The following is a 14,707-nucleotide window of genomic DNA, read 5'->3' as shown; positions in this document are numbered from 1 at the left end:
AAAGAAAGTACTGATAAGAAAGCGAAGGAATTGAAGACGAAAGTGATGTTGGCTCAGGTTTATGCTAGACAGCCGAGAGGGAGTGATAGAGGAAGGCGTGGATCGTATGGTGCGTCTTCTGGTCGTACCGACATTGCTGAGGATCAATGTGCATATTGTAAAGAGTTTGGACATTGGTCCTCAGATTGTCCGGTGCTTCGTGAACAACGTAATCAGCATGGTCGAGGAGGTGGAAGGACACGGAATAGTTATTCGGGCGCGAGAGGTGGAGCAAGTGATCGCGGCAGGTTTGAAGCGAGGGGTCGTGGTCGGGCTGATGATAATACTTTTGATCGACGGAATCAGTATCAGATATCGGAAGGCGAGAATGTGGAGTCTCAGGATTATGTACATGCATAGGATTGCGTAGTTTGGGGTGTGGAATCGGTTGAAGTACCAGTAGATCAAAGAGGTCCATATGTATCAGCGGGCGTTTTGGGTTCTACTGATCAGTTCCTGGTTGATACGGGAGCTACTCGTAGTGCTCTGTCTAAAAACTTGGTTCCAAGGGCTCCCCTGCCTGGCGAAACGATTACATCCATAGGGTTCGATGGAACACCCTCTCTTAGCCCATTGTCACAACCCCTTACATTTTACATTGACAGATTTTCTGGTCCGTGCCCGTTCTTATTGTCTCCAAACACTCCAGACAATATTATGGGAATAGATTTGCTTAAATACTTCCGAGCAACAATACGCTGCGCTCCTGAAGGAGTGCGGGTTATTTTGAATGACAATTACCCAGATGTAGAAAGATTGTGTACTATGCAAGAAATTGAAGCGCTGGCCTCTCTCCCACAAACGCTATGGGCTACTTCAGACACGGATGTGGGACAGATGCTTATTCCCCCAATTCGAATAACAGTCAAGGAGGGAGTGCCTCTGCCTCGTGTACCGCAGTACAAAATTTCCAGGGAAGGTGAAGTTGCCCTAATTCATATTGTACACGATTTGATTATTGCAGGCATTGTGGAGGAAGTTCCCTATAATGTTTGTAACAGTCCCATTCCTCCGATTTTAAAGAAAGATATTGATGACAAAATCTATCGATTTATTATTGACTTGAGAGAAATTAACAAGATAGTAGTGCCCCAGTACCCGGTGGTGTCTGATATTACCACCTTACTTACTCTGATTCCACCCACTACCACTACGTTTACCGTGATTGACCTAAAAAATGCCTTCTTTTCCATTCCCATCCATCCCGATAGCAGATATCCATTTGGCTTCACATTAAATAATAAATCGTATAGATTTTATCGAGTCCCTCAAGGCTATACTGAAAGTCCTAGCATTTATAGCCAGGCTTTAAAAAGACAGCTCGATTCTTTTGATTTGCAGTCTGGAGTAGCTCTCATTCAGTATGTCGATGACATTCTACTTGCGGCAGATAAGCAAGAACAGTGTGAGGAGAGTACTCTTGCTTTAATCTCCGTTCTTGCTCAGAATAATCACAAGGTATCTAGGAAAAAACTTCAATATTGTAGACCAAAGGTGACCTACCTCGGTCATCTTTTGTCTAAGGAGGGACGTGCATTAACATCTGATCGAATTCAAGCGATTTTAGATACACCAGTCCCCCGCACTCAGAGAGATGTGCGCGCTTTTATAGGCTTAACGTCTTTTTGTAGACAGTGGATAATGGGATTGTCACACATTATAAAACCTTTGTTAGCACTATTGTCCAAGACCACACCAATGCCCCTTGAATGGGCAGATGAATGCCAGAATGCTTTTGAACAATTGAGACAAGCCCTTTGTTCTGCACTAGTGTTAGGTACACCAGATTACACGAAGATTTTCACATTATATGTACACGAGAAGGATGGGTGTGCATTGTCAGTCCTAGTGCAGACACACGGGGATAAACAGAGACCTTGTGCGTATTTTTCGGCAATACTTGACCCCGTAGCACGAGGATTACCTGGGTGTTTTCGAGTAGTTGCAGCAAACAGCAGTGGCCATACGTCAGAGTGAGGGAATAGTTTTGTCACATAAATTGCTGGTGTTCGTTCCCCATGCGGTAGATGCTCTGTTAAATCAAACAAAGACCCAGTACCTCACGAGTGCACGTTTAACAGGATATGAGCTAACGCTGTTGGCGCCGCATATCACATTAAAGAGATGTGCTACTCTGAACCCTGCTACTTTATTGCTGTATCCAGTTGCTGAGGGCCAGGAGGAAGAACACCATGATTGTGTTTTCTTGACTGAAGAACAAACAAAGGGTCGTGTCGACTTACAGGATACGCCACTTCCAGATGTGGATGGGGAACTGTGGGTTGATGGATCGTGTTTAAGGCTGCCACATGGTACAACTTCCGCAGCATATGATATCACGACACTTAAGACAGTGGTAGAAGCAGCACGAATACCACAGAAGTAGGCCCAAGCGGCAGAATTGATAGCCTTAACAACATAATGTGAATTAAGCGCCGGTTTATGTGTGAACATCTACACTGATAGCCGGTACGCCTTTGGAGTAGCGCATGATTTTGGCCTACTCTGGAGAGAGCGAGGGTTTTTGACTTCACACGGAGTGCACATCATGCACGGAGAACTAGTGCGTGATCTTCTGAATGCGCTACTTTGTCCAAAGAAAGTGGCGATAATCAAATGCAGTGCACACAAGAAAGTGACAGACAAAGTAGGAAAAGGAAACGCCTTTGCATATTGCGTAGCGAGGGAAACTGCTATGTTACGAAATGCTTCGCCAAAGTATGTAGTGAAATCGCAGGCGGAGCGATGGCACGATGCTAGAGAAGAAATATTAGACATTCAGAAATCAGCATCTGAAACAGAACTCGCAACATGGGCAGCGGAGGGAGTGCTAGATGATGAGGGTTGTTGGAGAAGCAAAGATATGGAAAGATGGAAATTGCCTGCAGCTTACTTGCAGACAATGGTCCAAATGACACATGGATTGGCACATGTTGGAGCTCTCGCAATTACTAGATACCTTACGCGAGTCTGGAAACATCCTGAGATTGCCAATACAGCAAAAAGAGTAGTGCAGACCTGTCTGATATACTTGCAGCACAATCCTGCTAAAGGGGCTTATACTCCGAAAGGAGGGTTTGTTCCACCTACTGCACCATTCGAAGTGCTACAAATGGATTACATCCAGCTTGAGCGTTGCAATAACCTTAAGTATGTCTTAGTGGTGGTGTGTGCTTTCAGTAAATGGATTGAGGCCTTCCCCACGAAGGATAATACAGCGTTGACAACAGCTAAGGTTTTGCTCGAGGAGTACTTCCCACGCTATGGTGTTTGTAAATTTTTGTGGAGCGATAATGGTCCTCATTTTGTTGGGAAAATTGTTGAATACGTGATGAAGGGATTGGGAATTCAGCAGAAATGTCATGCTGTATTCCATCCGCCGTCAGCAGGTCTTGTGGAAAGGTATAATGCTACTCTGAAATTGAAGCTAGCAAAGATCGTGGCATCCACGTCTTTGAAATGGCCGGATGCTCTGCCTCTGGCATTGCTATCTATCAGATCAGTGCCCCATTCCCGAACTGGCCTCACACCTTATGAAGTGGTGTTTGGAAGGCCTATGAATATATGGGGAGTTCCTAAGCCTCGATTGTTACATGATGTGCCTTGTATAATGATGAACGATTATTTGGCACGATTAACAAATGATTTACTTTCCATTCACCAACAGGTTCGAGACGCGCTCCCCGACAATTGCATTAGAGAGGCTCACAATCTTCGTCCTGGCGACTTCGTTATGGTCAGATCCTTCGAGAGAACAAGCAGTTTGGAGCCGAGGTGGCGTGGACCCGAGCAGGTGCTACTGGCAACTCGTACGGCTGTGCGAGTTACGAATAAGAAACGGTGGGTGCATTCCACTCATTGTCGCCGTGTCTCTCCGGATCTGGTGAATCCAACTGTGCTGTCTGATTATCGAGACATCTTGGACGAGGAGAAGAGCCCAGCTGTTGCGTCTACTGAATCGGAGCGAGCCTTCCCGGTTCACACCGTTCTTGGAAAAGAAAGATACAATCTACGACCAAGAAAAGCAGTTGTTTTGTGCGAGACTGGTTGAGTCACCGCTCCAGATTTGTGAAACGGAAGCCGGGAATATCAAGGGGGGAGGATCTGTTCTGCCAAGTGTAGCGACACCCGTCTTGAATCTCGGAGAAGAAACCAACGGCTACCTCGGAGCTCAGCACTCATATTTTTATTTTTTTAGTTACTTTTTGAGACATTTTGAACTTTGAACTATGGCATCTTCTACAATGCGAAATAAGAGAATTCTTGGTGCAGTACTCTTTATTATGACAATTGTGGTGATAGCTGTGATAGCTTGGGTAGTAGAACTCCTGGTGCCGGCAAGAGAACATTTATTGCCAACTACCCCAATTCCATCTGAACATTTTCATTTTACTCTGCCTTATCATGAAGAACGACACAGACAGACTTATCTGAATATTAGTTTCATCCAGATTCTGCATCACACCCATAATATGATGAACACTTCGAACTGTTGGGTATGTGGGATGTTGCATGGACATCAAAAGAAAGGAGGCACTCCGCTTATCCCACTCCCATTTTCTCATAATGGTTCTTGTAATGCTTGGTATACCCCTTTATTCACTTTGCGATGGCCGACAAACGGTGGACCACTTTTCCGACTCAACAAGGTCTGTTTTAATGACCGAGATGGTTATCCACAAGCTGAAGGAACTAAATTTGAATGGGAAGAATATCGACCCGATAATGTATCCTCGCCTCGAATTTATAGTAACCAACGAAATGTATATATGTCAAGTCTGCATGTAATAACAGTCATTGATACGAAAGCTGACTTGTGTGTCCGAAATAAAGATACAATCCCAGTAGGAAGAAGTGAATGTAACACTACTCTCACCTTTGACACTCCAAATGGTATCACCTTTGTGGCTTCACGAAACACGTACTTTATCTGTGGAAATAAAGGTTATCACCGTCTCCCTATGGATGGTTAGGAACATGCTATATATCCTTTGTATTACCCCCTGTGTTTATTGCCCCACCTATGTACCATAATGACTTTATTCTGTACCATGATTTTATACTGAATAGAGTGAAGAGAGCATTAGCTCTCGATGAAATAGACCAAACTGATACTTCTCTGCAGCAGTATGTTGATTTTAATTTAGGTCTTTTCTCATTTGTTGGGGCCGCCTTAAATAGCCGAAAAATAAGACGACTGGCACGTGTTGTAGAAGCTGTTGCTAATGAGACAGTTTTTGCTTTAGGAAATTTGACTGAGGAACTTCAGAATACCAGAATTGTAACGCTCCAGAACCGAATGGTTCTAGATGTAGTGTTAGCTGACCCTGGGGGTGCATGTCGCATTATCGGAAGTAGTTGCTGTGTGTACGTGCCAGATAATTCACCCTCTGTATATGATGCAATTTCTAAGTTGCATAAGATAGCTGCTGAGATACATCCTGATAATGGTACTTGGACACTTTCGGGGTGATTTTGGACGTTACTTAGTACTTGGGGTTGGAAGTTGCTGACAATCTTATGTGTACTAATTGGGATATTATTCTTCCTATGTCTCTGCATTCAATGTGGCCCTATGTTATGTTCCATGTGCCTTTCTGCTTGTATCCCATCCAAACGAGCTATTGTCAAGAATGAACAAATGATTCATAGAGAAGTAGCGAAAATTATGTCCATTGATATTGAGGATGAATACCCTGATTATGTCCACTATGAGATAGTTTCAGCTAAACGCTAAAAGGGTCGCCTGTCGTAATTTGACGGTGATCGGGTCAGCGTTAAGCTTTGCTGCACGCATCTCCCCTTAACTTGACTATGGTGTTCGGAAGCCATTATGAACACACTGGCGGCCATTTTATATGAATGCGTCGCCTCGTGGCCAGCATACCCTTTGTCCTTTCTCTGTACCACTGACCACTCGAATTTGCCCAGCAACAGACTATTTTTAGTATTGGTCAAGCAGGCACATGCGTAGTTAAAACCTCTGTACTAGTGGACAGTCATCACTTAGGAATGTCCCTCCAAACTGACCAGTGGTGTTGTAACTCCTCTCATGAGTTGGCTGTGTTCCAAAAATGACCATATATGTACCTAAACTGAGCAAATGTGTTCCGCCTACTCTTTTTATTACTGTAAACTGTATAAAAGATGTCTCGCACCGATGTTCGGTGTGATACTTCTTGCATTGCCGAAGGGTGCTGTAGGAATGTACCACCACCCCATGGGGTCTTAATAAACTTGTCTTTTGCATTTTCCAGTTTCCGTGCCAACATCTGTTTTATGGTGTAGCGGATTTTGCGGAATATGTAGGCCTGGAGAACCCAATACCACAGAGTGAGATCGCTGCAGTTCACAAAAGCTGTACATTTTATACTAAAGATTTAAGGGAGGAAACACAACTACTACCCTATCCTACGCCACATGGCAGCTGACCCGTTCATTCTATATTACAGTTCCTGTCTGTAGTATGTTTTACTACTCATCTGAAAATGTTCTCACCTTTTCTGAGGTGTCTGCGCTGCAACAAGATGCCGACTATGAAGCATGATCATAGCTCTAGGTTATTAGTGTGTGACTATCCATTTTTTATGACTTCACCAAACATTGTACTATCACTTACGTACAGCTAAGAGATGCATAAGAACTAAAGACAAACTACTTTGGGGAAATGAAAAAGAAGATATAGAGGAATAAAGGCACTGAGTGAGCTAAAAGACCAAGCCTTTTTATGGTTGAGGTATATAAAGAGAGCAGACTTGTTTGTAAATGCAGCTTAAGCCAGTACTCCATAATATTCACAATGATGAACAAAATATATCAAAAGAATAGAAGAAAACTTTCCTAACACAGTGAGTGTGCGTGCTCCTCCTACAGATCACAATCAGTAAGTCGATAAGCAATGCAACTTATATTTGCTCAAAATAAAAGTTAGTTGCATAACACTACAGCACGTTGCTTGGTGAAACAGAGAAACTTAATTTGCTTAATTTTTCACTCCATAATGAAAACGTACCTGCAAGCATCTGAAGAAAACATCCAAATGTTCCCTGTAGATATACGATGCAACAGATTCAACCATGTGTTTGAGGACCTCTCCAACTGTACTCCATGGTAAGATCACCTCAGTCTCTGTAATAGGCCCAAGTTTCTGAAGGATCAAATGTATAGCCTGCAAACACATCAATCCGAAACATTTGTGTCAAACAATGCTGGATTAGCAGATGATTCACACACATATTTTCACTGAGTTGATAGGAACAAACAAGTGAGTTCAAGGTGAAAGAATGGGGAGTTTTTAATCTGCAAGCAATTTCCTTCCACATAAAGTATATGCTCAGTCACGATCCCATACCATTTCTATTCATAATAATAATTAACCAGTCCTAAAAAGCACTTCTTGCAAATAACAAGGCATTTTTATTTTCAAGTGATTTATACATCAGGATCTTTTTGGCCTCTGAACAAGGTTCTATACATGCACTAATGAGGTCAGGATTTATGGTTTAATTCTCTTGAATCTGTTCAGTATGCTCCGGTTAAATCATTTTCATTATACAAATGAGAATGTTTCATTTTCGTTTTTTTAGAATTAAACCATGTAAGTCCAGATTTACATTTTATCGAGAAATCAAACTTGGCAAAAAACATTGGAGGTATTTTGCAGATGTCTGTGAAAAGAGCTAAACCAACATCACTGGAAATTGAAAAAAGATGTGTAATTGCTAATTCTAGATGCCTGAAGGGTGACATCCAAAGTCCAACTCTTCCCCTCTCTACATCAGAATTGCATATAAGGCAAGGAAGGGTGAGAGTAATTTAACATTCATGACCAATACATAGATGATTCCAGAAAATTACAAGTTTAGTAAGCAGAAAGGCACTCAACTACACTGGACAGATCCCCATGCCCTCAAAACAAAAACAGGAAACATTATTTTATGTTCTTTCCCTCAAAATAGCCTTTATGTCAATATAGGTAACTAAACCTGTGTGTAACTTGAATACTCCTAAACTCCAAATAAAGTGAGACCAAGGGCAAACAAGGTGTCTGCAACTTCGTAAGTCCCGGCAGCAGGCAAAGGCTATGTGTGAAGTATGTTTTTCTGCCAGAGTTCTCAGAACTGCAGGGGAAAGGGGGCTGAAATGGTCAAAACAAACTGTAGAAGTCTATCAAGGAGGCATTGAGAGAGCCCAACTCTTTGGTTGCTTACTTTGGTATTCTTTATGCATTGTACAAAATATATAGAAGATAAAGAAGTGTTTTCATTTTACTCAATCTTTTTATTAAGAATGTTTGACATGGTACAACAAGGCGGGGCATAGTCATCAGAAGCCATCATAATAGGACAGGATATATGACATTGCATAATAGATAGGTTTATCTGGGAGCCAAGAGTTGCTCGCAGTAATAGGCAATACAGGCGCCAGAAAAACATTAAATAAAGCATCCTACAACACATCATGTCACCTACATAAAAAAAGTGAAGAAACATAGAAACATCAAAAGACAACATACTCAAGTCAATAATATCAACATAACATTTGAAAGAGGGAGCACTGTCGAGTGTTAGTGCATGCATGGGCGTTTCATATAGCACATGGGAGGAAAACGCTGGTCTGTGGAGCAGAGTGTCGAGAGAAAGTCACTCAAAAAGTTACAATTGCCAAGCTGTGGCAGGTTGAAGCAGGTGAAAGCCAATCGGGTCAGATAGTGGAGCAAAGGGTGCCAAACGTGTTGAAATGTAGTTTCTTTTCGAGTGTGTGGGTTAGTTATTCCATCGCTAACGTGCAAGAGGCAAGTGAACCATTAGGCAAAGAAGGGAGCAGTTGTTTTTTTCACATCAATGCTATAAGCTGCTGTGCAGCATTCAGTATGTGGCTAATGAGTTTCCAATCCACGTGGGTCATCGCTTCCAGGGCAATAGGTCGCACACCAAGGTTAACTGTGAGGTAGGTGGTAGTTGGGGAATATCCTACGTTGGCTTTAATGTGCTCCAAGATGTCTTTCCAGTATGTGGCAATGAGACTGCAGGACAATCAGATGTGGCTAAAGTCTCCCACAGCGAATACACATCACCTGCAAGGGAGTATGTAGTGAGATATATAGTGGATAGGCGAACCGGTGTATAATACTATTGGAACATGCGCAAATAAGCAGTTTCCTAGTGGGATATACAGCAATACGTTTTTAGGGTGTCACACCAGAGGGTTTCTCATCTCTTTAGCGAGATGCTCTCTGTAGTAGTAGCCTGCCAGCAATGTTGATAAGGATGGGCTTGAGGGGGTGTGGAATGTTGCAGTGTCCACGTGTATTTGAAATGAGCCCCTTAGACCCATCATACGTTCTCACTAGCTTTTAACAAGCATTTACAATGCAATGGTCTCGGCATTATTAAAGGTAGAGCTATTGGCATTGCTCATGACTTTTTTTTCATTTTTTTAAAACCATAAATAAATGGCATTGTCATTTACATTGCCATTAGCTTAATCGTCAAATAAATGGCATTGTCATTTACAATGCCAATAGCTTAATAGCTCGCAAATGCATGACCTATTGCATTTACACCCACACAGGGCCACACACACAGAGCCACACACACACAGCCCTGCACACGCACACAGAGCCCCACACACACACAGCCCTGCACACGCACACAGAGCCCCACACACACAGAGCCGCACACGCACACAGAGCCCCACACACACAGAGCCCCACACACACAGATCCCCACACACACAGAGCCCCACACACACAGAGCCCCACACACACAGAGCCCCACACACACAGAGCCCCACACACACACACACACAGAGCCCCCCACACACACAGAGCCCCACACACACACAGAGCCCCACACACACACACAGAGCCCCACACGCACACACAGAGCCCCACACGCACACACAGAGCCCCACACGCACACACAGAGCCCCACACACACACACAGAGCCCCACACACACACACAGAGCCCCACACACACACACAGAGCCCCACACACACACACAGAGCCCCACACACACACACAGAGCCCCACACACACACACAGAGCCCCACACACACACACAGAGCCCCACACACACACACAGAGCCCCACACACACACACAGAGCCCCACACACACACACACACACAGCCCCACACACACACACACAGAGCCCCACACACACACACACACAGAGCCCCACACACACACACACAGAGCCCCACACACACACAGAGCCCCACACACACACACACAGAGCCCCACACAGAGAGCCACACACACAGAGCCCCACACACACACAGAGAGCCACACACACAGAGCCCCACACACACACAGAGCCCCACACACACACACAGAGCCCCACACACACACACAGAGCCCCACACACAAACACAGAGCCCCACCCACACACACAGAGCCCCACACACACACAGAGCCCCACACACACAGAGCCCCACACACACAGAGCCCCACACACACACAGAGCCCCACACACACACAGAGCCCCACACACACACAGAGCCCCACACACACACAGAGCCCCACACACACAGAGAGCCCCACACACACAGAGAGCCACAGACACACACACAGAGCCCCACACACACACACACAGAGCCCCACACACACAGAGCCACACACACAGCCCTACATACACACACAGAGCTCCACACACACACGCAGAGCCCCACACACACACACACAGAGCCCCACACACACACACACAGAGCCCCACACACACACACACAGAGCCCCACACACACACACAGAGCCCCACACACACACACACAGAGCCCCACACACACAGAGCCCCACACACACAGAGCCCCACACACACACACAGAGCCCCACACACACACAGAGCCCCACACACACACAGAGCCCCACACACACACACAGAGCCCCACACACACACACAGAGCCCCCCCCACACACACAGAGCCCCCCCACACACACAGAGCCCCCCCACACACACAGAGCCCCGCACACACAGAGCCCCGCACACACAGAGCCCCGCACACACAGAGCCCCGCACACACAGAGCCCCGCACACACAGAGCCCCGCACACACAGAGCCCCGCACACACAGAGCCCCGCACACACAGAGCCCCGCACACACACAGAGCCCCGCACACACACAGAGCCCCGCACACACAGAGCCCCGCACACACACAGAGCCCCGCATACACACAGAGCCCCGTATACACAGAGAGCCCCACACACACAGAGAGCCCCACACACACAGAGAGCCCCACACACACAGAGAGCCCCACACACACAGAAAGCCCCACACACACACACAGAGCCCCACACACACACAGAGCCCCACACACACAGAAAGCCCCACACACACACAGAGCCCCCCCCACACACAGAGCCCCCCCCACACAGACACACACACAGAGCCCCACGCACACACACACAGAGCCACACACACACAGAGCCCCACACACACACAGCCCCACACACACACAGCCCCACACACACACAGCCCCACACACACACAGCCCCACACACACACAGAGCCCCCCACACACAGAGCCCCCCACACACACACACACAGAGCCCCCCACACACACACACACAGAGCCCCACACACACACACACACACACAGAGCCCCACACACACACACACAGAGCCCCACACACACACACAGAGCCCCCCACACACACACAGAGCCCCCCACACACACAGAGCCCCCCACACACACAGAGCCCCCCACACACACAGAGCCCCCCCCCCACACACACACAGAGCCCCCCCCCACACACACACACACAGAGCCCCCCTCCCCACACACACACACACACACAGAGCCCCCCCCCACACACACAGCCCCACACACAAGCAGAGCCCCCCACACACACAAGCAGAGCCCCCCACACACACAAGCAGAGCCCCCCACACACACAAGCAGAGCCCCCCACACACACACAGAGCCCCACACACAGAGCCCCCCACACACACACACAGAGCCCCACACACACACAGAGCCCCACACACACACAGAGCCCCACACACACAGAGCCCCGCACACACAGAGCCCCGCACACACAGAGCCCCGCACACACAGAGCCCCGCACACACAGAGCCCCGCACACACAGAGCCCCGCACACACAGAGCCCCGCACACACAGAGCCCCGCACACACAGAGCCCCGCACACACAGAGCCCCGCACACACAGAGCCCCGCACACACAGAGCCCCGCACACACAGAGCCCCGTACACACAGAGCCCCGTACACACACACACAGAGCCCCCCCCCCACACACACAGAGCCCCCCCCACACACACACACACAGAGCCCCACACACACACACAGAGCCCCACACACACACACAGAGCCCCACACACACAGAGCCCCACGGACACACACACAGAGCCCCACACACACACACACAGAGCCCCACACACACACACAGAGCCCCGCACACACAGAGCCCTGCACACACAGAGCCCCGCACACACAGAGCCCCCCCACACACAGAGCCCCCCACACACAGAGCCCCCCACACACAGAGCCCCCCACACACACAGAGCCCCCCACACACAGAGCCCGTCACACACACAGAGCCCCACACACACACAGAGCCCCACACACACACAGAGCCCCCCACACACACAGAGCCCCCCACACACACACACACACAGAGCCCCACACACACACACACACACAGAGCCCCACACACACGCAGAGCCCCACACACACGCAGAGCCCCACACACACGCAGAGCCCCACACACACGCAGAGCCCCACACACACGCAGAGCCCCACACACACGCAGAGCCCCACACACACGCAGAGCCCCACACACACGCAGAGCCCCACACACACGCAGAGCCCCACACACACGCAGAGCCCCACACACACGCAGAGCCCCACACACACGCAGAGCCCCACACACACGCAGAGCCCCACACACACACACGCAGAGCCCCACACAAACACGCAGAGCCCCACACACACACATGCAGAGCCCCACACACACAGAGCCACACACACACACACACACAGAGCCCCCTACACAGACACAGAGCCTCACGCCCCACACACACAGAGCCCCCCACACACACACAGAGCCCCACACACACACACACAGCCCCACACACACAAGCAGAGCTCCACACACGCAGAGCTCCACACACACAGAGCTCCACACACACAGAGCCCCACACACACAGAGCCCCACACACACAGAGCCCCACACACACAGAGCCCCACACACACAGAGCCCCACACACACAGAGCCCCACACACACAGAGCCCCCTACACAGACACAGAGCCTCACGCCCCACACACACACAGAGCCCCACACACACACACAGCCCCACACACACACACGCAGAGCCCCACACACACGCAGAGCCCCACACACACAGACAGAGCCCCACACACACACACGCAGAGCCCCACACACAGACCCCCCACACACACGCACAGAGCCACCCACACACACACACAGAGCCCCCCCCACACACACACAGAGCCCCCCCCACACACACACAGAGCCCCCCCCACACACACAGAGCCCCACACACACAGAGCCCCCCCACACACACACAGAGCCCCCCCCACACACACACAGAGCCCCCCACACACACACAGAGCCCCACACACACAGAGCCCCACACACACACACAGAGCCCCACACACACACACAGAGCCCCCCCCACACACACAGAGCCCCCCCCACACACACAGAGCCCCACACACACACAGCCCCACACACACACAGCCCCACACACACAGCCCCACACACACACAGCCCCACACACACACACACAGAGCCCCACACACACACACACAGAGCCCCACACACACACAGAGCCCCACACACAGCCCCCCACATGCACAGACAGAGCCCCCACACGCGCACACACAGAGCCACACACACACAGAGCCACACGCACAGAGCCACCCACACACACAGAGCCCCCCACACACACACACACAGAGCCCCCCACACACACACAGAGCCCGCCACACACACACACACAGAGCCCCACACACACAGAGCCCCACACACACAGAGCCCCACACACACAGAGCCCCACACACACAGAGCCCCACACACACAGAGCCCCCCACACACAGAGCCCCCCACACACACACACAGAGCCCCCCCCACACACACAGAGCCCCCCCCCACACACACAGAGCCCCCCCCACACACACAGAGCCCCACACACACACACAGAGCCACACACACACACAGAGCCCCACACACACACACACACAGAGCCCCACACACACACACACAGAGCCCCACACACACACACACAGAGCCCCACACACACACACACAGAGCCCCACACACACACACACACACAGAGCCCCACACACACACACACAGAGCCCCACACACACAGAGCCCCACACACACAGAGCCCCACACACACACACACACAGAGCCCCCCACACACACACAGAGCCCGCCACACACACACACAGAGCCCCACACACACACACACAGAGCCCCACACACACACACACAGAGCCCCACACACACACACAGAGCCCCACACACACACAGAGCCCCACACAAACACAGAGCCCCACACAAACACAGAGCCCCACACAAACACAGAGCCCCACACACACACAGAGCCCCACACACACACACAGAGCCCCACACACACACACACAGAGCCCCACACACACACACACACAGAGCCCCACA

The 14,707-nt window shown here is 49.5% G+C and overlaps 1 protein-coding gene across 1 annotated transcript in view; it reads right to left on the bottom strand.

Moving 5' to 3' along the window:
- The window catches only part of UTP20 (UTP20 small subunit processome component), a 1,022,377-nt gene that overhangs the window by 898,280 nt on the left and 109,390 nt on the right, over positions 1-14,707 (bottom strand). Inside the window, exon 8 of the mRNA XM_086919130.1 lies at positions 7,052-7,207. Coding sequence (XP_086775256.1) covers positions 7,052-7,207 — 156 coding nt within the window. The remainder of the gene's footprint in view (positions 1-7,051; positions 7,208-14,707) is intronic.

The sequence above is a fragment of the Lissotriton vulgaris genome, chromosome 1_1 (assembly GCF_964263255.1).
Source record: "Lissotriton vulgaris chromosome 1_1, aLisVul1.2, whole genome shotgun sequence".
Classification (NCBI taxonomy): domain Eukaryota; kingdom Metazoa; phylum Chordata; class Amphibia; order Caudata; family Salamandridae; genus Lissotriton; species Lissotriton vulgaris.
The sequence above is the reverse complement of the archived record's forward strand: the minus strand, read 5'-3'. Positions and strand labels throughout refer to the sequence as shown.